The sequence below is a fragment of the Genypterus blacodes genome, unplaced genomic scaffold, assembly GCF_046128005.1.
Source record: "Genypterus blacodes isolate CSIRO-AG114 ecotype Tasmania unplaced genomic scaffold, CSIRO-AGI_Gbla_v1 ptg000240l_1, whole genome shotgun sequence".
Taxonomy (NCBI): Eukaryota; Metazoa; Chordata; class Actinopteri; order Ophidiiformes; family Ophidiidae; genus Genypterus; species Genypterus blacodes.
The window spans coordinates 599,103-625,018 of record NW_027467038.1 but is presented as its reverse complement, the minus strand read 5'-3'; the positions used below and the strand labels follow the sequence as shown (position 1 = coordinate 625,018).

Here is a 25,916-nt window from a genome sequence, read left to right as displayed (position 1 = left end):
TATACAAGCCTGGATAAGTTAGTAGAGGCTGAGATAACTGACAATTGTGAAATGATTCTTGTGAGTTTACAGAAGAGATGGATTTCCACAGATGTGCTGTGATAGGAGGAGGAGAGCAGAGCACCAAATGAATTCTTACTTCCTTTATATGCAGACTATCCTTAAACATGTACTTTTGACACAAAATAAAGTGTTACCTCGTTTAAAAAGAGAACTTTGTAGGATTGTGGCATCTGTAATTCCTGCTGTGTCTTATGTCAGATTCATGTTTCAGTGCTGCAGTGTGTCGGTGCTTTGGTGCTGGAGCGGCCAAAGAAGCAAGAACGCCCTGTCGTGTTGCTCTGCAGAATCTTTATTGAGCTTTGGCCTACTGATGCATCTTAATATCCACCCTCTCTCTTGTACCACTTTGCTCTGGCCACGACGTCATTGGAGTAGTCTCGTCCTGTTGTTTTGTCATCCACGGTGTCATAGGAGTGCACATTGCCATCCCCCATATTGTAGGCGGCAATCCCTCCTGCAGAGACAAAGTGGGAATGAGAGAGGTGCTCGTGCAGGGCATACCTCCACCAAGGACGAGCCATCTTTGTCAAAAGCAGGACAATGCTGATGCAGTGGCAGTTTTAAAAAGATTATTCCAATTATATATATAATTTATACAGTATATATATAGTATAGATTATCTATACATAACTCCATCACCATTCCACCACATTTTGTCAAACCTCACTTCACTCTTTGAATATGCAGCTAACAAACAGTGCAGACATGAACCCGAGCTCCTTGGCAGAGGAGATGCGTGTGAGGTCTCATGTCCATCAGGCACGTTTCAGGAAAACAAACCTTTCAGCTCCTGCTGTTTGTCCACAAATGAAGATTTTTTCTGGATTCGTTTGATGAAATATATCAAGATGTCGGTGGCTTGACGGAGGTGCTCCTCACTGTCCCATTCTCCCACAGGTGTGTGATTACCACCACGTGGATTGACATCAACCTATGGAAATGAAAATCAAAAGAACACAAATTAATTTCACAGTAGCATGTGGCTAAAGCGAGAGTGCATAAAACAAGAGTGGTGTACTAACCTGCATCAGACCGAAGGCATTATAAGCTCTTCTGTTACGGTCATAGTCTCCCCAGCCATCACTGGTCAATGCATTTCCAGCCCTGGATTCCCTGGAGATGATGGCAGCAATGAGAGCTGGATCGATGTCTTTACTCCGTCCCACACGGAGGATCATAGACTTGTACTTCTTCATTCTCTGTAGATCAGCTTTCGCCAGCGATTCAGATCCCCTCACACCTTTACAGGACCATAACAAAGATGTGGCCTTAATGCAACTAGCCTCCTGATATGAGTACGTATAGATGTAGGATTTGTGCATACTCCACACGATCAGCATTTACCCCAGTATCCCAGGTTGTCCTGCCCAGCTGTCTGCTCAGAGGCCCCTGAGGTTCTGACCCTCATGATGTCTCCATACTCTAGAAATTCTTCCTCGGACTCGGATGCTGCTGGTGAACTGTTAGATGTTCCTATTAGTGATGAGTGAAATTCAGAAGAAAACAATTAGTTTTACTCTTGTGACACTTGAAGAGAGAAAACAAAAACATTGATTTGATTTCATGTTTTTCATTTCATTTTTCTGCATTCTTGTTTTTCTCTGGATCAGATTTCATCAGGAGAAGGTTTCTAATGGGATTCATTTATAATAATCATTTTCTGTTTTTGTGCTTCCATCACAGCTCCACAGTACGAGTCAACACAGTGCCCAGTGAATTCACATTGAAAATGAAAATGAAGGATGAATGTTGAGGTGGAAACTAAAACTGGAGTTTCATACATAATAACTACGCATTAAACATTTGAATAGTTTATGAATATCTGTTCACAATAAAAACGATTCCCATTGGTGTCGATATGAAATGAGTTATGACCGTTTTGTCACCACCAGGTGACGCTCCAAGCTCACCTGGTGGTTGTTCGCACCACGAGTTGAGGAAAACTGTCCCCAATAAATGTTACAATGACGTAAGATATGACGTAAAATCAAATCAAACAAACAGACATCGCTGTGTGTGTGTGCGTGTGCGTTTGAGAAAGAGAGGAAAATGTGAAGAACTCTCACCCATTTTTTTCTGCTTGTTCTTGCGACGATCCTCTTGAAGTTGAAAGCAGCAGGCGAGTGTGTGTTGGCGTACCTGTCAGTGTGTGTTTGTGTCTGTGTCCGTCCTTTTGTGCGCGCGATATCCTCGGCGCTGGTTTATTTAAAAGCAGCCGGTTTATATGAAACTCTGTGACAAAGTCCATGCGAAGCGACCAACAGGCTGTAACATAAGTGAGTAACATTTGGTGCGTGCGGTGATTTAATATTAATTATTCACCTAATAAAGATAACATCAGCTCATACTTGACCTTTGCATATATTACCGGTTTACACGATTCTTTTTTCACCACACTAATGAGAAAACAACCTTTACACTGAGCGGTACTCATTTGAGTGCATACCTCCACCAAGACAGAGCAAACATGACTTAATTGTTCTTGGTCTAAGTGTAGATTATATATAAAGAGCAACATTAATAATTATGTAACCAGACTCATTTATTTGTCCTAAGAAACTGTTGTTGTTAAAATGCACATGCAGGCCATATTACACTTATTGTTGATTTGTCATGTGGGAAATCACAATGATTTGTTTTTTAATCGAGTTAACCAAAAAGAATCCTGAAAACAAAACAACTCACTGGTGGAGTATTTTAAAAAGCTTTTGAACTTGACTCTAGTAGAAATTTGAATGGACTATTTTTTAGTGGAGTACTAGTTTTCTGTACTTTCACTCCAGTAGAGGGTTTGTGTGCTTGGTCCACCACTTCTGGTAACTCAGATCCCATTTTCTTATTCTATCTGGAAATGTATCTTCCTCTGAGGAATGTTGAGATGAAGAATGTTGAGATTAGTGTCCCAAATGGCCCAAATCCCAAACGTTCCCAAACGTTCCAAAATTCCACACACAAATCTGAAATGTCAAATTCCACTTGGAGTGTTAATAAATGAGTTTGTGTTTGTCGGGCACACCCTTATATGGGCCGAGTACTTTTTTTGCTTAATGATATTTCATAGTCAAATTGAACTCTTTTGTCAATACATGCTGAGAAATGTGTCATTTCCCTTATCATGAAAAAACACAGTTTGCTTTATGATGTTCAATAACAAACTCAAACAGTGTCTCTCTTTCTCTCTCTCTCTCTCTCTCTCTCTCTCTCCATCAGAGCTGCAATAATGGAAAGATACTGAACTGCAGCTGAACTTTCACTTTCACTGCAAACCTGCTAAGCTGCCATATGCACACCCAGCCACATCAGTACAGGCATTGAACATTCTCTATGCTTATTGTTATAGAATCAAAACTCAACACCAAGTCCAATAAACAAGGAAATGTTCTTTATTTAGAATTTCGTTCCAATAATTCAGTCAGTGTTTCGTCTCAGATGTGCAGGGGTTAAAAGCCTCCATGGCGTTTGAACCACTGAGCTCTGGCCACGACGTCGTTGGAATAGTCTTTGCCGGCTGTGTGCTCGTCCATATTATCAAGGGAATGGACGTTGCCGTCCCCTGCACAGTAGGCAGCGATCCCTCCTGCAGAGACAAATAAGCCGCAGAATGAAACTCAGTGTATTGGCAGTTTGTGTTCATGTCACTTCAGGGGAACAAACCTTTCAGCCGCTCCTCATCGCTCCACTTTGGAAATTTGATGTGGATTCGGTTAATGGAATGAATCAGAATGTCGATGCCTTGGCTGATGTGTTCCTCACTGTCCCACGAGCCCCTGGGAACGTGTGCACCGCCTTTTGGATCCACATTGATCTGTGTTGACATTATGGAAAAGTAATCAGAGTAGCGTCATGTGCAACATTACCACAGGGTCAAAATGTTTTTCAAGGGTAATTTTCACGTTATTAATGGAATGAATTGTTCAGTAACTACATTTTAAATCACTCAATAAATGATGAATATGTAAACCTTGTGTTACAGTAATGGAATATTCCAGACACATAGCAAGAGCAAAAAATCAGGGGTCAAATAGGACAAATTCGTTTTCCACGCGTTATCCTAGCTTTATAATCTTTTTTGGGGGGAGGGTTATTTACTATTTCAAGACTTAATTCAAAAATGTCAGTGCCGGATTTGAGTTAAATGTCAACATATCACAAATACTTTTGTGTTATTTAGCATAAATAAGACAACTGCCTTCTTTGAAGTGACATTCCTGAGATTTGACCAAATTTGATGATTTTCAGGTCATTTAAATTGTGGCTCTGCTTCTTTTCTTTGTTTAGTTGTAGCATTTGGGAGAACCTTGGCATTCATGGGTTTGTTACGACCTGATGAAGAAAAAGAATGTCCTCACCCAGTTTCTAAGTCAGCCACTACCAAGGAAATCAATCAAACAATCTGAATACAGTGCGAAATGTATTTACAGTGATCAACTACCAATTAACAACCGTAACCATGACATTCAAAGAAACACCAAACCACTCCCCAAATACTGTATACATTTTGCCCCCCTGCTGGGGTGATATGAGTAAGATATGAGTGTATTGTTATCACCTGCATCAGCCCAAAGGTATTATATTTTTTGGTCTCCGGGTCATAGGCGCCCCAGCCATCCTTCAGGGTTTGTCCAGCCCTGCAGCCTCTGGAGATGAGAGCAGCAATGATGGCTGGATCCACATCTTGCTCAGTGCCCACACTTTTGATGCTGGCTTTGTACTTCTGCATTGACGGCAGGTCGGTCTTTGCCAAGGCGATTGATGCCGTCACGCCTTCGAGTGGCGATGGAAAGGAGAATAATGAGGGCGGGAGTGAAGCTTACATCACATCAGCACACATTCAGTATTTACTTATGACTGCTGGTCCGTTTACCTGCAAATCCCAGCTTGTCCTGCTGAGCTGTTTCCAGTGAAGCACCAGTCGTTTTAATCTTCATGAAGTCTCCATAACCTATAATATTTAATTATTTATTTTAGTAATTTCACTTACACCTCTGCATCAACATGTACCGGGGGAACTTGACAGGCACGACGCGACACATTTCAAGACCACTCACGAGAATCAGATGTCGATAATACTTCATGTGCTGTCTCAGCTGCAAATATACAAACACAATGTTAGGGAGTACTGAAAGATTGTATTGATAATTGCTATTGTAGTAAGGATGTGGGCCATGGGGAATTTAAGATAAGACAACAGCTGTAGCCATCACTTTTCATGTTTTAGCACTGGTTATCACTTCTTGAGTTTACCTTCACTGTAAACTCACCAAGTTTCTTTGCCTCCTGGTTGAAGTTGAGGACCTTCAGTGTCTCCACCGCCACATCAATGGCTCCTGACTCTGTGAAGATTGAAACCAGAGCATCTGCTATATCATATGACTCTTGACTGGTCAAATCCTTTCTTTTGACCTCCTTGTTGTGGTCCAGGATGGCTTGGCAGAAACGCTTTCGCTGATTTTGAGCCAGGTCGTCCAAACAGTCTATCAGAATACTTTTGAGGGTCGGAGCACGTTTGAAGCTGTCTAGAGGCATAGCTGCACAGAGTGAGCGATAGCAGCTGGTGTGTGAGTGTGTGTGTGTGTGTGAGCTGCTCTTCCTGCCCACGTCATGTGCGTCAAGAGGGGACGGACTATGAGAGGACAAGAAGGAAAGCTTGCTGGCATACTTTCAGTCCATTTTCACTGCAGCTGCAGCTGATTTCTTAAAAGGAAAGGTACATTTCAAAGTAATAAAAATGAAAGATAAACTGCTGCTCTTTGTTCCACTGAATGTCACTGACGGACCTTTGTCCCGAATAAGCAGACTTTGTTCATGAGCCTCACTAAATCATTATGACACACAGCCTCTTTTAATGCAGCATGTAGCCTTTAAAAGCATTTATACTACTTATATACTTGTGTTCTCGTGCTCTCATCAACATAAAATTTACATTGTCATATCTACAGGATTCAAAACTGCTCAAAAGTGTTGCTCATGAAACTCATGTGCTGCTGTGTAGTTAGCAAACAGGGAACAAGATCAAAAATGGAGGCGCTTCCTTGGTCCTTTTTCACTGATATTACAAATACTCAAAGAATCTTATAAATGTGAAAACAAAGTCTGAAAACCACATCAGCGTCAGGTGGATGATGTTGCTCTGTTTCTGTATTTTGTCTCGGGTCTGAATGTTTACTTTGTCTTTGTAGATCAGTGAAGTTACTGTCTGTCTGATGGGCCAGTATGAGTGTAATTCTTCATCCAGGGCTGTTGAGGTCCTAACTGTGCCTGGATGCTGTCTAAACTCACACAGTGTGTATGTTTGAAGATATGGGTTCAGTTTCACTTAGTCGCAGTGTTCCACCTTTCACACACACATATACATGGAAGTGAAGACCATAAAGTACACAATGTTCATTTTCAGGAAAAGGCTCACATCCTGTCAAAGCCAATCTGAACTAAAAAGCAAAAGCTATAAAAAAGAAGAACACAGCAGTTGATACCGTTTATCACTGCAGTCATGACCTCTGGTTTGCATATCTTATCAACTCACAGCCAACAGTGACAGAGCAGCTTGCTACATGTTTCTGGAAATTCTATCTGGTTGTAGATGTAGTATGAATATAATATCATTAATCAATCCTTTGAGTATCTGAACTTATCCTAATTTTCCTGTTCTTCAGTAGCTTCAGAAAGTTAAAACTATGTTCATGCTTGATGAGTCATTATCAACATATATGTATTTGTAACTGTTTTTCTTTGTTGTTGTTATTATCAAATAAATAGATTAAGTGTAGTGGTCAGGCACAGACTGATGGTATTGCAATGTACCCCAGGAACCTGCAGGTAGCGCCATTGTCAGTGAAATGTAACTTTAAAGAGCCCATCATTCCCAAGAGAGGAATAGGGTTGCTTTGCATCTGTAGGCATAATCTGTGAGCTTTTGTAAGCTTTTGCAAGCTTTTGCAAAAACCTAATGATTTTCCACGAAGAAAAACACACTTTCACTTCACAATGATCCATCTGTTCTCACTCAAACATGGCCCCATAAACTGTTGGTTTCTTTTATGCCATAAAACAGCTTTTTGTAAACCCAAATAGCTTTTATGAGAGATTTTCCAAATTCATGACATGATTACCAACACATTTAAAGAAGCTGAGATGCAGGGGGACTTCCTTGGATGGCTTTAAACACAATAATATCTAAAAAATATAAGATTTGACTCATTGTAAGTGTAGTGAAACAATGGCCCAGAGTGTGTGAACAGCTGCTATTAACAGCTGCTTCATCATGAACTGTAACTAGCAAAGAATCAAAGTCAGAGAATAACTATTCCAGTTGAACGTGACGCTCACACTGCATTTACCTTTTGAGGGAATTTCATATAAATCACAGAAAGGAGATGGATTATGATGGTGTTTGTCAAAAGTGGTTTTATTTAAGTCTTTGTCTCTGTCCTACCAAAGTGGGACTTGGTTGACACAATTGATCTTGATCCATCAGTGAACCATTCTCAAAACCTGAAGCATTCATTTTGGATTGTTTATATGCTACATTGAAAAGTTGCAACGGCATCCAATTAGAGATCAACACTTAATAAAATTCTCTTTTCTGACATGTATAGGAAAACAGCATCTGGATGAGCTCTGTGCTGCCTGCTGTGACCCCACTAATTAATTCCATCCCAGTGCATTAAAGCCATTAAACCCTGTGCTGCTCCACCATGTGAGGGTCACCAGATGAGTCATGGCCCAGTTTGGTAAGTCTGCCTTACTTCAGCTTGTTTGTTTTCTCCTTATGCAGGTTTATATAGTAAGTTGGCTACACTTTCAGTACATGTTTAGAAAAACTACCCTGCTGTCCGAAGAATAAAACCAATATCCATACTGTGCAGTGAAACCCTGTTAAAATCCAGAGAAATGCACTGCCGTCTCGTCATTCCCTGAAGCGCTCCCAGCTGCTGATTTCAGAGAAGAAGGCGTCTCCAGGGCAGGCGGTGCTCGTCACCTGCCTGTGCCCCTGGATGGTGAAGTTGACGGCCAGCATTCCTCCGTCGACTGCGCACCGGACGAGGCGATGGCGCAACAGGTCCATGGAGTGACGGGTCGGCAGGGCAGCGGTGTAGTTGCCTATGATGGACACACCGTATCCGATGGCGTTGTGCCCTCTGGTGTGTGTGCCAAGGTTCTTCCATCCTCTGCCTTCGTACACGTAGCCGTCTGAGCCAATCACAAAGCTGAGGGCACACATGTGAATGATCAGTGACATAATCATATCTATATCATATTGCACTTTGGTTGGTTCATGTCTTGAATTTCTCCTTTAATCTAAACTCTCCATTAAGCTTTTCTAATCTTATTGAACATTTTTGCAGCAATTTGCAAAGTTGCAGTCACTATGTGGGTCATCCAAAAAACAAAATGACCTGTATCCGATGTCGATCCAGCCACGGTCCTCTTGGTGGTAGCGCTGCATGGACCTCATATTTCTGGAACACGTTTGGAAGGTCAAACAGGGTGAGGCCGGCTCATAGGTGTGGTGGATGTACAGAAAGGGCACGGGCAGCGACAGTGACTCAGGCTCTCTCTGGTAGGGCTTTGCACCCCAATGACACCGAGGGATGATTTGAGGGCAGTCTAAGGAGGAAGGAGGAAGACGATGTTAACTGGAGATATCATCATAACTGTATAGGCACAACAAGAACAGCACTTCACAGCTCACCCCAATATCTGTAAACAAATGCCTGCAGTCCATCCTTCACCGCCTTCCCAACTCCTGTGTCCTTTGCGATCCACTCAGTGCTCTCCACCTTCCAGACCAAAGCCAGTGTCTTCATCACCTGACTGTGAAGATCAAGAGGTTCCAGAATGGATCTTGAGGTCTCCCTTCGATTTGGGCTAATGTGGGTGGAGACACCATCAAGCCCCTGTCCCTCTTGCAGAATATAACTATAATATCCTTTTAAAATCTGACTGAGGGCAGGAGGCTCCTCGGACGCAGATAGTTGGCTGATGTTTGTGCCCAGAATGGCGCCATCCATGCCCCCACTAATGACAGCATTGGTGGCCAGAGTGGGAATCCGGTACAGCTTGAATACCTTAGGTTGGTCCACGCTGTCCCAGCAGCCATCTGGCCCAAGGCGGTGAGACGGCGGGAAGTCCTGGAGGCTCAAGAAGGATAAACCCAGATTCCTGCCTAAGGTGAGGGGGAAAATCCCGTCAGCTGGTTCCCCCTCAATCTTAGCTTTCAGTCCCATCTCGATACCAAGCAATAAGGGGGCCAGGGCTACAGTGGTCCCATCTGGGGCAAGAACCACCCCCCTCTCCTCTCCGTGGTCTGTCACAATGTGGTGGATGGCCTTGTCGAAAAAGCTGAAGGATGTTGCATTGAGAATTGCTGTCTCCAGGAGCTCAGTGTCATTGAGGCTATTAGAAGACCCCAGGAAATGGATGGTCAAAGGGTCATCGTGTCCAGCGGTCCTTCGTAGGGCCCTGAGCAGAGCCAGTGGGCACAGACCGGGATTGGAGTCTTCCACCTGCTGCACAGCACAAATAAAGCTGTCCATATTTCGTAGGTGTCCATCTGTAAACAAAAACAAATTCAACTAAAAGTGAGTAAGTAAACATGGCTGAATAGTTAAGGTACTTTACGTGGCGCTCGTTCTGTTGTTGTTCATCCTTCTGATGCTCTTGTTTTCTAATCTTTCACTTCTAATCTGTCCTTTTGTTTTTTTTTTCTCATTCATCATAGTACCTAACTTATTGCACTTCTACTCTAGCTCTAGTTATGCTCTTAGCTGTTGGTTTAGGAAGGAAATGCGCTTACGATTTCTTGTGACCTGAAGTTCTTTTATCTACCTTTGTTGAACACACTTATTGTAAGTCGCTTTGGATAAAAGCGTCTGCTAAATGACCGTAATGTAATGTAATGTAATGTTCAAAAGACACAAGCTTAAGCAGAGACAACATTGTGTGTGTGTGGGTGGGTTGCATGACACAACAGGCTTCTGTGTGGAAAGCCTTCAGTATACCAGTAATCTGCGATGATGAAATCAGCTTCTGATAATCACCTTGTAAATATTCCACAAAACCCCAATGCTGGCATATTTTGAATAAGAAGCTAAGTTACCTGTAGGTCGGCTGTAGACACTGAGGGAGGAAACGGCCAGAACTAAGAACAAAGTCCGAAATAAAGTCATGTTGCATCTCCTAAAGATGCTCTTAAAAAAAGTGCCTAATAATTAAGTATAATTCTTGGCTTCTTCCCGGCTGAATGAAGATAAAACAATTCAAGAAGACGCAACTAAAATGAGATTTACGCAAAATTCTTTCTCTCTTTCAAAATTTTATTCTGAATAGTGGAGTCGTGCTCCTTACAACAACTTGTTAGATTGTTGTGTGGGTGTATTTATGTTGGTGTACCTGCATGTTTGCAGTATTGTGTCCCAATAGGGGAGGGTACTCTTTGTACTCTACAAATATTGATCAGGCCGAGGTTAAACTGTGTTAAAGGCAAAACAAATTCAAGGTCTCCTAGTTAGGCTTGTACAGTATATACAGTCCGTCACAAACACAAATGTCTTTGCGCATATTGGTTTGCCTCAGTCATTCCCACGGAGATTATCTATCAATTCATATTTATACTGAGTGCAGTTAGATCAACAGAACTGAAGTCAAAAGTAAAGCTGAGTTATAGTTAATGTTTACCAGCTCATGTGACATGTGTGAGTCTGTTTATGTGCCCAATAGTGTGTCATATGAGTCTTTTTATGTGCCCAACAGTGGAAATATTTCCAGTCAACTACAACTGAATAAACATTTCATAAATTGGCTGCAAAAAACAGCATTTTAATTCAAAACAAAAATTTGTTTGTATATGGTGAACAGTAACATTACCAGGTAATGTTGGTAGTACACACAATAACATAAACAAAGGTTAAAAAAAGAAAGGAGAAAAGATATTAGCTATCTTTTACTTTAAATATTTTGTCTGATACTAAGTAATGTGTGATTTGTTTTTGTTATTACGATTTTGGTAACCTACACAAAGAGAACCTTGCATATAAATGTGGGAGCATTTGTGTACTGCCATCGACATAAAAAATAATCTATATATATTATCGATAAAGTTTGTTTTTTAGAAAAGTCACATGGCAGAATGACGTTTAAACTCGGAACAGGAAGTGATCGAAACGATACAAAAAACATTAGTAAGTGTAATTATGGAAGTGTGCTGATAAATACATTTTTTTGAATGCGACACAGTTTGTGTTTGTGTCATTTAAGTCAGTTTACTTGCGTTTGTGTTTTAGCTCAGGAGCCGACACTCTCTTTGCAGCTTTATAGCTCATTTAACCACAAAATGGACACTCGTTTCACCAAAGGCAAGTCGTGTCTATTGGAGCGGCCCCTGAGCCGGCCGAAGACCGAGGTGAGCGTGAGCGCCTTCGCCCTGCTCTTTCTTGGAGGTGGTGCAGTACTGCCAGAGCAGAGTCTACTCCGTGTCCGAGCTGCAGGCGCGCCTGGCCGGCCTGGGCCGCAGCGTGGGAGCCGCTCTGCTGGACGTGCTGGTGCTCCGAGAGAAGACCGGCAAGAGGGAGAACAAAGTGCTGAATATACTGCTGTTCATCAAGGTAAGGGTGTGTCCCTGTGTCACACCTACCATACACATACACACAATGTCTACTCCACATATGTGCAGTAAGTGTGTTCATTTAATCCAGATGCTTAAAATCAAACATAGGCCACTGTAAAAGGTGCTGAGTGTAAGTCTAATGCAAGTCTACAATCCAAAACGGTATGAGCTCAGGTGTTTCAGTGGTAAGACCCTAACATCTCCCATCATCTCTGTTGGTCGCTTGGTTTTCCTCAGGTATCCGTGTGGAAAGCCTTGTTTGGGAAGGAGGCAGACAAGCTGGAGCAGGCCAACGATGATGACAAGACGTACTACATCATCAAGAAAGAGCCCCTCGTCAACACCTACATCTCTGTTCCCAAGGAGAACAGCACCTTGAAGTGTGCCGCCTTCACTGGGGGGATCGTGGAGGCCATCCTCACCCACACTGGCTTCCCCGCCAAGGTCACCGTCTACTGGCACAAGGGCACCACGCTCATTATCAAGTTTGATGAAGCTGTGATCGCCAGAGACAAGGCGCTGGAGAACAGATAGGAGAGCAAGGGAGAGATGAGAGACGGAGGGGGACTGAGGGGGACTGAGGGAGACTGAGGGGGGACAGAGGGAGACTGAGGCAAGTTATTGATGTCAACGATTTTTAAATAGCACACAAAAGTATTGAAATCATTTAATATTTTAAATAGAAAGGTTCTGCACATTGAAATGTTGGTTAATTTAATAGTGCTGGTAATTATTGAAAATACATATCACTTACTGTAACCTCTTTATCGTCACTTGGTAGCAACTGTGTGTTGCAAAAGATGCAAGAGAGTGTCCTGTTTGTGTCCAACACAACAGCTGGAAAATATGAGGTTTCCTAATATTTTTGTTGGTCAAATAGATGACGACTGTTCTGGGAGCTGAAGGTGTTTCATGCTGTCTACATGTTTCTACTGTGAAAGTGCCCCAGCTAAGATGCTCTGTGTCACAGTGTACGCCTGCAACTACACCATTTATTGGGCTCGTGTTTTAATTTAGCTCTTATAAAATGTTTATAAATATAGGAAAGAATGTATTTATGACTTGTGAATGATTTATGATAAAATAACTGCAAGGGCATTTGCAATTTGTACATTACACTGAAAATGACCAAAATATGCATTTTAATGTATAATTATATGAGCTGTACAATGTTACAATAAAAAAAAATGAAGAATAATATGAAGTTCTAAAATGATGTCTTTTATTAGATCTGGAGTATTTGTGCAGAACAATAGCAAGCACTTACACTTTATTGCTAGTGCATGTTACATAATGTATGCAGTAAAAAACGCCTTCCTCGTAATGAAATAAACTATGAATGTACAGTAAGAAGTTTACAGTCTGCAAATTTAATGCAGATCATAAGGTTGTTATAACAGTCCAGATGTAGAAAGCAACACGGGGACAGTAAAGCACCTAAAATACATTAAACTAACTTAATTAAACTCCTAAATGTACATTCGTAGTTATTTGGTCCGATTGTGTAGAAAATGACCTAAATCCCAACTTGTTGCACGTGTTTTCTCCCCTGGCTCGTGCGGTCACGTGGCTCGGGTCACATGACTTTGAGAGGAAGTTTGTCCGACAGAAGGCAGAGAGCGACACATTTACATTTCTCTGGAATCGCGCCGGGAGGAGTAGAAATACATTTAGATTTTATATTAATGACATATTTATTGATTTTAACCTCATGGCTACAATAAACAACCAGGATGCCTCAGGTAACTAAACGTCAGTGTCTTTGTTTGCTTCTAACTCAGCTGCTCGTTGTTTTCTGTTCTTAAGCGATGTCATGGATTCTCTTCTCTATTTAGATGTTATAGAGTTTAAAAATAGTGATAATATAAAGTCATAACATAACTGTAAATGTAGCTGTTTGCGCGATCGTCGACGCTGAGGTCATGCTCACAAAATGTGTTTTTCCCATAACAGCTCAGTTCACTGAACACATCATGATGCAGCTGTGATGAGTCAACAAAAGTGTTTTTCTGTCACTTTCCATGTCCTAATACATTCATGTTTAAGCTGCTGCCTTGAGTTAGTGACTAGCAGAAGATAAAGGTAATAAATAAACATTGGCATAGTAATAAACGTAACTCTTTTCCCGTTTAAAACCTTATAAAACAGGCGAAACCACCGACTTAACCAATGCAACAATTATTAGCAGGCTGTGTTTTCATGCATATTTAACCTCTATTGTTCGATTGTGTGTCATCTTTGTTTGCATTTATTAGACTGTTTAGCAATATAATCGTTTCTGTCATCTTTATTTGCCATTGCTGTCATTTTTAATATCAAACTTTATTGATAAGCTGTGGAATATGCTGCCTCACTACTGTAGCTAAACAAAATATGAGAAGGAAAATCAGAGGCTCTTTATATTAGGCATAAAATGTACAAGCAAAATATGCGTATACACTATCCCCGGCTCTGTTTTGGTTTGATACCTCACCACCAGTCGGGCTCTGATTACTGCTATTAGTGAAATTGTCCCGCTCCACCCCTTGTCTGAGCGATTAGCCCACTTTTGAGGCTTTTGCGACTGAGGCCTCTCAGTTCAAAGACACCATTGTCAAGACCCTTCAGACGTCCAGCAAGAATTTAGTAGATGTAAATGGTTGGGCTCTTTCATGCATGACGGCACAGCTTTTCTCACGCTCACAGGGCTGATTGTGGAGTGTGTTTCAGGGTTGTTGAGGATGGGTGTTTGCCTTAAAATGAAGGAATGTAACAGAGACTAAATCATAGCTCACAGTCACGCTGTGCTTTATGTAATGAGAACATGTTTTCAGACATTCATCCACTCCTAATAAAGACACTAGTTATGCAACCTAATGGTTTAAGTGAAGTATAAGGCGTTGCAGAAGTGGTAAGGTAAATGGAGGGTGCATATTAACTGTCACCTCTACCCTACATAAAGGTCAGAACACAGGTATCAGAGTAGCATCTCTTCAGTTTGAGCTGGTTCCTTCAGTCAGGTTGAAGTTGAAGGTCTGTGGGTGGCCTCCAAAGTGGCTCGCCAGGTTTTGATCCAGGCAGTGATACCAGCTTGTTGACAGATTTTCAGTTACGGTCAGAGATTTCGATTGACATTTTGGTGTGTCGGTGTCTCTTCCCGCGATTGCAGACATCCATGAACCGGAAGAGCCAGATGTTTCCACGGATTTATTCAGCCTGAGAGACTCGCTGTGTCAAACACGGTGGCGCAGTCAGCAGCCCTCACACACTTGTTTGTCCGATTGCAATCTGCCCTGACGGCCGACACACTCCTCCAATCGTAGATCTGTTTGCGCTCGGCTTCCTACCTATTGTCTGCATGAAATGTTAAGTGGTTAGATTCTTCTGCCTGCTTTTAATTCCACTCACTCAGACACGCAACACCCTGTCTAGGCCGGGACACCTGGTCTGCCTGGGCTGGGACTGTTTTAATTACAACGCTGTCACCTTCAGCACACTTCACATAGGCGCTCACCTGGATGTCACTCATATCTGCGAGACAGCAGGTGCAGGAGCGGGACGTGATCCGGAGTCGTATGGGTTTGGTTCCGACTGTTGTCAACAGTTTGAGTAATGTGAACTAGTTTACTAAGTTTGTAACCGCATAGTATAGACTGATTGTTAAAATCAATCAATCAGTCTTATTGTCTCTACTGATCATGTTTTGATAGTGAAAGCCTGTGACTGTCTCCCGCTTTGTGTTTGCAATCGGATGGCAGATTGTGTGTTTAGATGCTCTCCACGCTCATGGTCCACCCACACAGGTGCTGTGAGGACTGGGACATGTTACAAACAGGCCACGGGTGACGTCTCTCTCCCTTTGCCACCCAGGTTATGTTTCTGCCTCTGCACTTGTGCGTGTGTGTGTGAGCACGAGAACTCAAAAAATGTTATTGACAGGTTTTTCAGAACTTTTGTAGAGAAGTGGGTGAAACTAAAACGCTCGCTTCCGCATTGGATTTGGCTCTGCATGTGATCTGGATCTGGTGGTTAGAAATGCGTTGTCAGATGTAAGTTTATATTTATCCAGACACAGCAAATGTGAAACTACCACCGTCATCTGATCGCGATTGTGCCGATTCATGCAAACACTTAGAATGGATCCTCACAAGGTTCTTCACCCAGAATCCTTCCATCGTTATTGAATTATCAATTTCCATGAATACTTCCTAAACTCATAAAGATAAAGATATCATTCAACTAACTTTTAGGAGGTTATCTAGGTCAGGTAGTCAGATTATAAAAGTGAAATGTACACAGACGTGCTCGTTTTGGTTGTTCTGGCAGGTTAGGGACCTGGGGCGAAGGCTTAGTGCATTCTTGTTCTAAGCGCTTTTAATTCCATCCCAAAAGTGGACTGGGCAGGCCACGTCCACACTCTGAGCTGAAATGCCCCAGTTCACCCCCTTTAACGTGGTGATAAACGCTGTCGATGCTGGAAACAAAGCCTGTTTACAGGTAAATGGCGATGGCTCAGTAAACCCCCAGAATAGCTCCACCTAACGTCCGAGAGTGAGCAGGAGCTATGACATCATATAGAATCATCCACAGCCACACTAAATCCCATGTGATAGTACGAGTGTAATCACCGACTGTGTTATAACACAACGCACGCATTTCAATGTTTATGTCCGTCCATTGAACTTGAATGACTCTCGCTATCTGTTGAACAACAACGGTATGTTTGTCCCGTTTCACTTCCTCTTTTCACTGTGGAACTCTGCCCAGCTGCTTGTTTGGGGTTGTGCTGGCGGAGTAAAAGTGTAACGGCATCTGGATCCAGTGTCAGCCCAATAAATCCTGTGTGTGCAGTGACAAACACCCGTGACCTCATTCTTAGTCGTTCTAATTGTAGCCTGGCCTAGCGAGTGACTTCACATGTGACAAGGACTGAGAATGACCATAAAGGAGGAGCTCCTTCTGCCAGAGCCCAAATGACTCAGGATCTGCCCGCTTCTCTCTCTTGAAATAGACGCTTAGCTGAAACTATGCGTCACCCATGACAGTTTACATGAGATTCATTGTAACCCTCCGCCCAAAAGCAACAACAATTCTACTGGAAAGTGGAAAATGTGTCACAGCTTCTTAGATTTGTCAGCAACAATCAGGGGAATCTGCTTGATGTCAGTGTCGGGTTACCAGAGCTGAGACAGCGGGCAATCGCTTCACGCCAGGCAATCGACCGGACCATCCCCGACTTTTGTGTTTTGGCTCATTTTGAAGTATTACTGCACGGCCATTAAAATGAGAAGTTCCCCTAAATCACTATCAGTGTGAGCGCAGTGACGGCTGACGTGATTATTGGTGTGAAACCTCGAAGCAGGAGTGATTAACAGCCGCCGACGGACGAGTATGTGGCGGCAGAGAGTGCAAGAAGTGAGGCTGTCACTCAACGGGGCAGGTGAAAGGCAGAGGAGAGGCTGAAGACGAGCTGTTGAGTTTTCAGGCCCATTTTGTGAGTCCTACCGCAGAGTGTGGCGCGTCTCTGTTTGATCAGGCCGTACAAACTGACAAATTAGGATCCATGATGGTAAGGTCACTCTTTCAACGCCAGTCCTCATGTCAGTTCATCAAATATGTTTCTCCTCCCATCGCCTTTCTCATGGACATTCTGGTTTTCGTTGGGCGTAACAACCGATCAATACAGAGCAATGCAATAAAATGGGATGTGTGAATAAATAGATAAATATAAGCAGCAGATTTTGCTTTTAAAATACAGTTAGAGCTTGATCTGTTGTGTTTATGTCTTATCAGGAGCTATCAAGCACTAGAAAGGACTTGACATCCTTATGATGTTTTGACTTGTTGAGGTGTGAAACCTTCATATTTTCCCCTGAAGTCAAATATGAGCTCATGCATCTGTGGGATCATCTGTCTGTTCAGTTCTTGCTGGATATGAACACAAACCTCAGATCAGCACTTGAATTTAGGTCAAAATTATGAGTACATTTCTTTTCCGTCTTTCAGAGAAAGACAATCTCACCTCCTCGGTCACTCACTATGGGTCCACAGACGGCAGCGGCGAGCATGACCACGGCCATGGGAACCATCACGGCCACGCCCACGGGAACCATCACGCCCACGGGAACCATCACAGCCACGGGCACCATCACGGCCTTGGCCACGGCAACCTGCCTCTTTCCACGGGGCCGGCCGGACATTGGGTCGGCTCGAACCAGGAAGACGAGGCCCTCCGCCGGAAGCTGAAATACTTCTTCATGAGCCCCTGCGATAAATATCACGCCAAGGGCCGCAAGCCTTTCAAACTGGGTCTGCAGCTGCTGAAGATCATCATCGTCACTGTGCAGGTACGCCGTCGTTGTCGTCGTCGTCCATGCAGCAGGACAGCGTTTACATTAACATCATGCACACTTTCATGTGTTACAGTCTTCAGGCTAACTTGACTGTTTGCTCTCTTAACACTTCCTCCTTTTTGTGTCAGTTGGTGCTGTTTGGCCTCAGCAACCAGGTGGTGGTGAACTTCAAGGAGGAGAACACCATGACCTTCAAGCATCTCTTCCTCAAAGATTACGACGTGTCCGCCGACGACACTTTTGCCGTTTACAAGCAGAGCGACGTCTACGACCACATCTTCCACGCCTTGGAGCAGGTGAGACTAAGAGAAGAGGCAAACATGTGAAGCCCCAGTATCTTAAGCAACGTTTGACAACTGGCAACCCTGCTCTGTCACTTTACATCCTGTGATCTCTGACATCTCAGTGAAGTTTCCTGCTTTCTGCCATTATTTCATCATTTGATCTTTCCTTTGTTTCCTAATATGAGACTCGGCTAACCTACATTCCTCAGTCTGTCTTTATGGAATGGTGATTGGATGAAGAAGTTACAAGCAGCTTGAGTGACAGCTTAAGCTCAAACCCTTTGAAGCTGCCGACTGTTAGTAAACAACAGTTGCAGCTAATTGAGTTGATCCACTGCAACACATGTAAAGAGTGATTCTGGAGGGATTCTACCAGATGTGGTGTCGTTTTGGCAATGTGGACAACTTAAACAACCAAAACTCCTTCAGGCGCTTCTTCCTTTCCTCTGCATAAGGGCGGGGAGAGTGATAGGAGGAATGATGTAGTAGTATGTAGAGTAACTTTATACGAAAGATAAGCTAAGTTAAGATTAAAAAATGTCTCCTCTCCTCTCCCTCCCCAGTATTTGACCTTATCAGACACCACAGTGGGACGATACGCCTACGTCTACGACGTGGGAGTGAACGGCAGCGCCCTCTCCCTCTGCCAACAGTACTACAAGAAAGGCAGCATCGATCCAGCCAACGACACGTTCACTATAGACCCACGAATCATAACAGGTACGACAGCGACACAGTCAGACCGGCGGCTCTCCGCAGCGCTGATGTGTCGCCTTTTTTAAGTTGCAGTTGATTGAAATGGCAGATCGTATTTGGTTGTTTTGTGAGAACTGGAAATATGATTTGCTTCTTGTAATTTCTTCTTCAGAAACACTGTTAGAGAGGATGTTGCATGCTTTTCAGAGTTTCTCACTTCCTGATGCAGACTTTTGCTTTGTTATTTTTTGCACGCCTATGCTTCATCAACACGCCTTCTCTCTGCCTTGCACTTTTTTCAGACTGTATCGGTGTGAATCCTTTCTCGGTGCCGACAAAACCCCTCACCAGTAGTTACAAAAACTTTACCCTCAAGTTCCACAAGTAAGGCTTCATTTTCTTCACACATTCTTCTTGTTTGACTTCCTCCAGAGGGGAGATTGAGCTTGCATGCAAGAACACGTGACAAGTGTTTCGTCTCAGTTTCTGTCTTTCGATTCCTCTCATGTTTTCCGTTTTCTCTTCAAGGCTCATTAACGTGACGATAGAATTCCAGCTGAAGGCAATCAACATACAGACCATCATCAACAACGAGATCCCAGACTGCTATACATTTTACATAATGGTGAGCGACGCACTTTAGGGCAAAGGGCTGATTGTTCTTGTTGAAGATATCCTGGAGCAGCGACCCAGTTTAATCCTCAGGTTAATATTGGGGTGATGATGCCCATTGACATCATATCCAAAGGGGACAAACACATGGACACAGTATAATTGTCCTCTGGTCTCGTCTCGTCTCCTCTTCAGATCGTCCTGGACAACAAGGCCCACAGCGGCAAGGTGAACATCAGGCTGGAGAACCAGGCGTCCATAAAGGAATGTAAAGACCCCAGTGTGTCCGGACAGGGTGAGAAACGGATGAATGGCTGTCTTGATGGAAGAAACGCAATTCATTACGCTACAGCAGCAGTTTATGAATAAAAGATGACTCGGGTTTGGAGTCAAAAGCTGAACAACTGCTGTTCTCTAATATAGCACTGTGAAATTTTAGTCATATCTTCAGAGACTCAGAACTCCTGCAATACCCGTCAGTCTGGTGTGTAGGATGGCTGTTGAATCTGTTTGCTCTCTGCGGTGAAAGACCGCTAACTGCTCCACTGTCTCCCTCGGAACCTCCAGCGCAGAACTACACCCGTGTTGCCTTTGATGTGGCTGTGGCTTTGGTGTGTCTGCTGTCGTTGGTGCTGTGTGGACGCTCCATCCTGAGGGGCATCATCCTGCAACAGGTCAGGGGAGCCTGTTTAAAATGAAGCAAAATACGATGTAAACACGAAAAGGAAATGCAAGCTTTCATCTGTAAATGAGGGTTTGCTTTTTTCCCCTTAAAGGCCAATTGGTCTCATTGGTCTTGTTGTCTCCATTCGTGTTTCAGGAGTTTGTGGAGTACTTCAAGGAGAGACTCGGTCGCAAAGTGCACATGGCGGATCGTCTGGAGTTTATTAACGGTTGGTACATCCTCCTCATCATCAGCGACGTCCTCACCATTATTGGCAGCTTCATCAAAATGGGCATCGAATCTAAGGTGAGTCCTGTTTATGACCACGCCCCCTAGCGGACAGTATATGCCCTCTATGGAGTTCATCACCTTATCTAATGCCTGTCTTCTTCTGTCCTGGCAGAACATGTCCTCCTATGATTTGTGTGGAATCCTGTTGGGAACGTCCACACTCTTGGTCTGGGTCGGAGTCATTCGCTACCTCACATTCTTTCAGAAGTACAACGTAAGTGACAAAGACAGACGCGTGCAGCAACTGATCACGTGGGTTCTTTGGCTGATCTGTCTCATGCCTCCCTCCCGTCGACACAGATCTTGATCGTGACGCTCCGAGCGGCGTTCCCCAACGTGATCCGGTTCTGCTGCTGCGTGGCCGTCATTTACTTGGGCTACTGTTTCTGCGGCTGGATCGTCCTCGGACCGTACCATGTCAAGGTGCAGAGATCTGTTGATAGCGTAACCTTTAGATGTAACTCTGTAAGACGACGCTTATGGATGAAAACATCTGACCCCCGCAGAGAAAAGCTTCCCCATTCCTGCCAGCAGAAGTACTTTAGTTCCATCCTGTGCTCAGATGAAATGCTTGTGACTCAGCTACCGTATCAAACCGGATTCGCCAACAGCTTTTGTTCCTCTTTCTCTCCTCCCCTTTGTATAATTTCTTCTTTTCATTATTATTTTACATTATGGCACAACACATTTCAGTTCATCTTGAAATGTCAACTTCAGCAGCGGTTTAACAGAGGCGTGTTCTGTTTTCTGGCTCAGTTCCGCTCTCTGTCGATGGTGTCAGAGTGCCTGTTCTCCCTCATCAACGGGGACGACATGTTCGTGACCTTCGCAGGGATGCAACAGAGCAGCACTCTGGTGTGGGTGTTCAGCCAAGTTTACCTGTACACCTTCATCTCCCTCTTCATCTACATGGTGCTGTCCCTCTTCATCGCTCTGATCACAGGCGCCTACGAGACCATCAAGGTAGAAACCAGAGTTGAATTACATTGTTTCTTATGTCTGTCAAAGTACGAAGGGGAATTAACAACACCGCGTTCCGTCTGACAGCACCAAATCCAGGAGCCCATCCACATCACAGACCTGCACGCCTTCATAGCCGAATGTACGGACGCGCCAAACTCGGGGAAGTTCAGGGGGCTGGAGACCTCGCCGTGCTCTTTCTTCTGCTGCTGTGACAGGTGAGGAATACTGAGGAGAGATCGATCAATGAAAACTGCCAAGTCATTTGGCTGGCGAGATATTTGATCCGTCTGTATCACAGAAGCCACACAGAGAACGGCTGCACTGTATTGAAATAATTAGACCTAACCAAATGTGCATAAACAAAGCGGGATTGGTAACAGACAGCAACAGCAAAAGCCAGCAAAGGAACTGAGAATAGCATTTGTATCGATTCTCGGAAGTTTCTGGTTTCATCGCTTTCAGATCTGTTTACATTTTCACCTCAAGTCTGTTTTGTTTGTTTCTAGGTGAAAACCATACACCTCAAAATTGTTGTAATCCAAGAAAGTCCTATTTCCATTTTGACCACTGTGCTGTTTGAAGCCGATTCAGCTAGAATGCAGTGCCAACATTAGTCTGTGATCAATCTGTGATTTAAAAAAAATACCTTTTACTAAATTAATCCATGAATACATTTTGGCTAAATTTGGCTTTATAATCAAATCTCATTCCTGTTTAATTTTCCGCAGAACGACAACATATGAAGACGTCCTCCTGGTGAACTGACGAGCCCCCGCTGGCCACAGGGCCGCACTGCACACACTTTCACGCCCAGCGTGTCGGCATGTCTCAGTCAAACCTCAGCACTTCTGTGAAGGAGTAATTGTGATCTGTCGGACCAGTGCCCTTTTAAAAGGAAACGGAGTGTGGACCCCCTCCTGTCCTGTGCTACATCATAAAGAAACTGATGAAGGGTTGGACCATGTGTTTGTATGAAGACTCAGCTGCATGAATACGGCACGAACATTTCACCGTTTAGTGTACGATCCTTGTTTGTTTTTATGTAATACAGTATTTTTTTTCCTTTGACACACAATGTAAACCAATAGTCATAAAACACCGGGTGTGTGTTGGAGCAGTGAATACACTGTGCTGACTGTTGACCTGCAGCTGTTTGACCACGTACATTACCTCGTGAGGACAGGACTCACGTTGAGCCTCGTCGATGCTTTTGCAACTTTTTTCAAAAACTTTTTACTACAAAATAATGCACTTTAGGCTCTGGGCACATTTTTTGTAGAGTTGGTTCGATTTGGCCGACACAAGACTCAGATTAGTTCTCAACGGCAGAGGTACATTTATACAGAATGGAGGAAATCCAGCTTCTTGCTTTTCTTAGGTTTCCAGCTAAGATATACAAACAGCCAACCACAAGTGGAAATCAATTGGTAGATCAGGGTTTCAGCAATGAAATCGATTTGTTTGCACTCCTCTAAGTTGTATTCGTTTCATGATCATGCAATCCGCTTCTTCATCTTTGCTTCTGCTCTTTTGTGAAGCTCAAACACTATGTTGCCTTTTCATGCGTTCTCGTGTCTTTTTATCCTTGCACTTTGCAGCTGTTGTAGGTTGTATGATGTATTATGTTTGTGTGTGTGGTGATGAGTGTGTGTCACAAGTTGCCCGCTGGGATGCACTGATGTCATCTAATGTCAGTCATCATGGCCTATTTAGTCTGTAAAGTATTGCAACATATATTTAAAATGCTGTCCCAGGATCCGTATCTCTCTTAAATGAGCACAATTGAAGAGGCAACAAACGAGCTATTTGGATGTTGTACTGTATTTGCAATGTTTTGTAACGTTTCCTCTCGTTTGCTGCTGGACAACTCTGATGACAATCTGCAAAGTGTATCTGATTGGCTCTAAGAGAAAATACTCAAGCTGCCTCAGAAAATGGGGCAGGGTTGATGGCAGATTACCAGAAGAGAATTTGACGACAGTAGAAACATATTTGTAGCTCTGTATCTCATTTCATGCTGAGTCACAGTGCTTTTAATCGTCATAATGATGTCTTATTTGAAACTGGAACTCGTTTACTATTTGTAGTGGAAGTTTGAATGATGTAACTCCAAGAAAAGTAGATTCATTTGTTTCATAAAAGAAAAATGATGTTTGGCCTCAGCTATGAAAGCTATAAAGGTTTTTATTTCTTCAGTCATCGTATTTTCTTTCCAGTAATTTGGCAGTGTTGCATTCAAGATAGCACTGATACAAGGGATCTTTGTGCCAAAATGGTTCCAAATCCATTAAAGGCCTTAACCTTAAATGGTACTATTTATCTCTGAACACGCACTTTTCCTACAGTTGGATGGTGTTCAGTTTGTCTTTCATTTACTCTGCACTTGTTCTTGAGAAATGCAAACATCGATACTAGAGTTTCCTTTCAATCATCTCATGGTTTGCCTTACACAGAAATCATTATCCACTCTTTTGTTGCCATAGCAATTATTCAGTTCATTGTAATAATTTGCCCTTTCCCATAAGACTCATTTTTCATTCAGATGCAGTTCCTCTGAATTGTCACGTGAGGGGGCTAGTGAGTCACATGTTTGGGCTTAAGAACTTGAGCCAAAGAAAGCTGGAGTTGATTTTATTTTTCAACCTTGTTGACAGATGAAAATGGGGGGTGATGGAAATAAAAGAAGAAAACCTGATTCTTTGTGTTTGCAAATAAACCTTTCACTCTCTATATTTCTATAATGCGTGGAAAAGTGTATTGAGGAATGCAGCCAAACAGCCAGTTTGAGTAGTTGTGAGGTTAGAGCCCAGACCATTCAGGGAAGAGGAATTTACAAGTTTGGATGTGAGTTATGAGAGCAGTCTGATACACTGAGCTCATTTCCTGGAATGTGAACTTCCCAAGTAACTCTTGGCAGCTGATGCAGCACATCTTTGCCTTCTATCCACTTAGTCTAATATCATCATACATTATGTACTGCTCGGCCTATTCCTCAACCAGATGGGGTTGTAGCTCACATCTACGTGTGAGTTTGTACCTGTAAGTATTGATTCTAGTTAGAGAACATGTTGTTGCATCATGTATACTGTAAATGCGTGTTGTTCTCTTCTGTGTAGCCCAGAGGTCATGCTTGGCTCTCAATCCTTACTGTCTGCTGGTCTACCAGTACATTCAGTGTGCTGATGTCAGGTGCGGTCCTTTATTGATGCCATTCTGAACTCGGCCTGTAATAATTGTGCTCCATTTACTCAATGGTGACTTGACCATGGAAATTTAGGACCTTTTATTTTAACAAGCAATTTGAATGGACATTGCAGCTCTGCCTTGCAGCAGCAGCAGCAGCAGTTTCCTGTTCCTATCTCATATCTTATACATGAGAATGAACCACTGTCACAGGATCTGCAGGCGCGTGAGTTTGTGTTTGTTGTGTCAGCCTGTTTGTCTGTGTGTGGGCTTGCAGTGTGTTTCGTGCCATAGGCAGTGTGTGCAGCTGTTCTCAGTACGAGGTGCGTGTGAAGTGTGGTGTTTGGGCAGATGGGTGACCAGACCACACCAAAGAAACAGGGATTTATAAAGCCCACTCTCTGCATAAAACCCCTTTTAGATGATCAGTTTATCCTAATTCTGTTAAGGATTTTTACCACAGCACTACGCTGCACCACGCCCTTGTGTAACAACATTAGGGAGCAATCTGAAATGGCTGGGCAGGATGTGGGGGGATTTAGTAGCTTTTCTGGCTCACTGATATAATGATGGATGCCATTAGTAACTGCTTTATTCAAATAAAAGAAGAGGCCCAAAACAATTCACTGACACACTTCTGGCAGATCAACCAGAGCCTCCTTCCTCGGAAAGCTTCATATTTGCTGTCTGGGTTAAATACATTTGAGATGCTTTCATATTTAATAAAGATCTCTGATGAATAGAAGCTTAAATGATTTGCAAACATTTCTTTGTATAATTACAGTAGCACATTGATTTTTGTATTCAGTCTTTCAGAGTTTATGTTGAATTAGTAAAACTGTTGGTCTTTTTGGGTTTTTCCCTTCGTTTTGGCACAGAATCCCTTGCGGATTGGAAAGGCTGACGGGCTGCTGATGAAACGAGTGCCAGACTTATGGGAAGAGCCAAGAGGGAGAGGCAGCGCTTAGACAAATGTGCTGCGAGATTTCTAAACACACACTTTCTCTTCATTAAAGCATACCAACTCCCTTCCACACACACAGCACTGAGAATGTGTGCAGTGACGAGTGTGCGGTTGATGACCTTTGGTAAGCCTCCATTCCTTCCTTCACACACGCACACACACACACACTAAGATTTCTCCTCGCCCAAGGCTTCTCCTCTTAAGATGACTTCTTTCTCCCCCTCTCTAAGAATATTTCAGAGGGAGCTGATATCAGACG

At 43.2% G+C, this 25,916-nt stretch overlaps 5 protein-coding genes across 7 annotated transcripts; 2 read left to right on the top strand and 3 right to left on the bottom strand.

Moving 5' to 3' along the window:
* Nucleotides 1–331: 331 nt before the first annotated feature.
* Nucleotides 332–2,229, bottom strand: LOC143016690 (lysozyme g-like). The gene is made up of 5 exons (XM_076171144.1): nucleotides 2,130–2,229; nucleotides 1,408–1,536; nucleotides 1,086–1,303; nucleotides 844–994; nucleotides 332–517 (listed from the first exon to the last, which is right to left on the bottom strand). Exons 1-5 carry the CDS (start codon nucleotides 2,131–2,133, stop codon nucleotides 381–383), a joined length of 639 nt encoding a protein of 212 aa, XP_076027259.1. The 5' UTR covers nucleotides 2,134–2,229; the 3' UTR covers nucleotides 332–380.
* Nucleotides 2,230–3,447: 1,218 nt separating this feature from the next.
* LOC143016736 (lysozyme g-like) lies at nucleotides 3,448–5,636 on the bottom strand. Its single transcript, XM_076171206.1, has 6 exons — nucleotides 5,325–5,636; nucleotides 5,112–5,150; nucleotides 4,928–5,005; nucleotides 4,613–4,827; nucleotides 3,718–3,868; nucleotides 3,448–3,640 (listed from the first exon to the last, which is right to left on the bottom strand). Exons 1-6 carry the CDS (start codon nucleotides 5,587–5,589, stop codon nucleotides 3,504–3,506), a joined length of 885 nt encoding a protein of 294 aa, XP_076027321.1. The 5' UTR covers nucleotides 5,590–5,636; the 3' UTR covers nucleotides 3,448–3,503.
* Nucleotides 5,637–7,447: 1,811 nt separating this feature from the next.
* On the bottom strand, nucleotides 7,448–10,438 carry LOC143016696 (N-acetylmuramoyl-L-alanine amidase-like). The gene is made up of 4 exons (XM_076171151.1): nucleotides 10,163–10,438; nucleotides 8,756–9,616; nucleotides 8,460–8,670; nucleotides 7,448–8,270 (listed from the first exon to the last, which is right to left on the bottom strand). Exons 1-4 carry the CDS (start codon nucleotides 10,230–10,232, stop codon nucleotides 7,970–7,972), a joined length of 1,443 nt encoding a protein of 480 aa, XP_076027266.1. The 5' UTR covers nucleotides 10,233–10,438; the 3' UTR covers nucleotides 7,448–7,969.
* A 417-nt stretch (nucleotides 10,439–10,855) lies between these two features.
* On the top strand, nucleotides 10,856–13,410 carry trappc5 (trafficking protein particle complex subunit 5). Its single transcript, XM_076171186.1, is given in 3 exon segments — nucleotides 10,856–11,491; nucleotides 11,493–11,666; nucleotides 11,906–13,410. Coding segments are annotated over 3 exon segments (675 nt in total). The 5' UTR covers nucleotides 10,856–11,287; the 3' UTR covers nucleotides 12,203–13,410.
* Nucleotides 13,283–24,200, top strand: mcoln1a (mucolipin TRP cation channel 1a). Of its 3 annotated transcripts, none has more exons than XM_076171183.1 (14): nucleotides 13,283–13,410; nucleotides 17,654–17,994; nucleotides 18,129–18,296; nucleotides 18,848–19,004; nucleotides 19,283–19,364; nucleotides 19,509–19,605; nucleotides 19,788–19,887; nucleotides 20,160–20,266; nucleotides 20,413–20,562; nucleotides 20,660–20,761; nucleotides 20,848–20,970; nucleotides 21,304–21,510; nucleotides 21,595–21,725; nucleotides 22,239–24,200. In XM_076171183.1, the coding sequence occupies exons 1-14, from the start codon at nucleotides 13,380–13,382 to the stop codon at nucleotides 22,273–22,275; spliced, it is 1,833 nt and encodes a 610-aa protein (XP_076027298.1). In that variant the 5' UTR covers nucleotides 13,283–13,379; the 3' UTR covers nucleotides 22,276–24,200. The 3 variants fall into 3 exon arrangements, with proteins under 3 accessions (XP_076027298.1, XP_076027300.1, XP_076027299.1); XM_076171185.1 differs by having other exon boundaries at nucleotides 13,296–13,410; nucleotides 17,699–17,994; XM_076171184.1 differs by having other exon boundaries at nucleotides 13,298–13,420.
* Nucleotides 24,201–25,916: the final 1,716 nt, after the last annotated feature.

Coding starts and splice junctions, on each gene's coding strand:
- mcoln1a (XM_076171183.1), top strand. CDS start 13,380: ATGGCTACAATAAACAACCAGGATGCCTCAG. Junction 18,297..18,847: donor TCTTCCACGCCTTGGAGCAG/GTGAGACTAAGA, acceptor CTCCCTCCCCAG/TATTTGACCTTATCAGACAC. Junction 20,267..20,412: donor GGGGCATCATCCTGCAACAG/GTCAGGGGAGCC, acceptor TTCGTGTTTCAG/GAGTTTGTGGAGTACTTCAA.
- LOC143016736 (XM_076171206.1), bottom strand. CDS start 5,589: ATGCCTCTAGACAGCTTCAAACGTGCTCCGACCCTCAAAAGTATTCTG. Junction 5,006..5,111: donor ATTATCGACATCTGATTCTC/GTGAGTGGTCTT, acceptor TAAATATTATAG/GTTATGGAGACTTCATGAAG. Junction 3,869..4,612: donor ATACCTTTGGGCTGATGCAG/GTGATAACAATA, acceptor ATGTCAACACAG/ATCAATGTGGATCCAAAAGG.
- LOC143016690 (XM_076171144.1), bottom strand. Junction 1,304..1,407: donor GGACAACCTGGGATACTGGG/GTAAATGCTGAT, acceptor GGTCCTGTAAAG/GTGTGAGGGGATCTGAATCG. Junction 995..1,085: donor ATGCCTTCGGTCTGATGCAG/GTTAGTACACCA, acceptor TCATTTCCATAG/GTTGATGTCAATCCACGTGG.
- LOC143016696 (XM_076171151.1), bottom strand. CDS start 10,232: ATGACTTTATTTCGGACTTTGTTCTTAGTTCTGGCCGTTTCCTCCCTC. Junction 9,617..10,162: donor TGTCTACAGCCGACCTACAG/GTAACTTAGCTT, acceptor TTTTGTTTACAG/ATGGACACCTACGAAATATG. Junction 8,671..8,755: donor ATTTGTTTACAGATATTGGG/GTGAGCTGTGAA, acceptor CTTCCTCCTTAG/ACTGCCCTCAAATCATCCCT.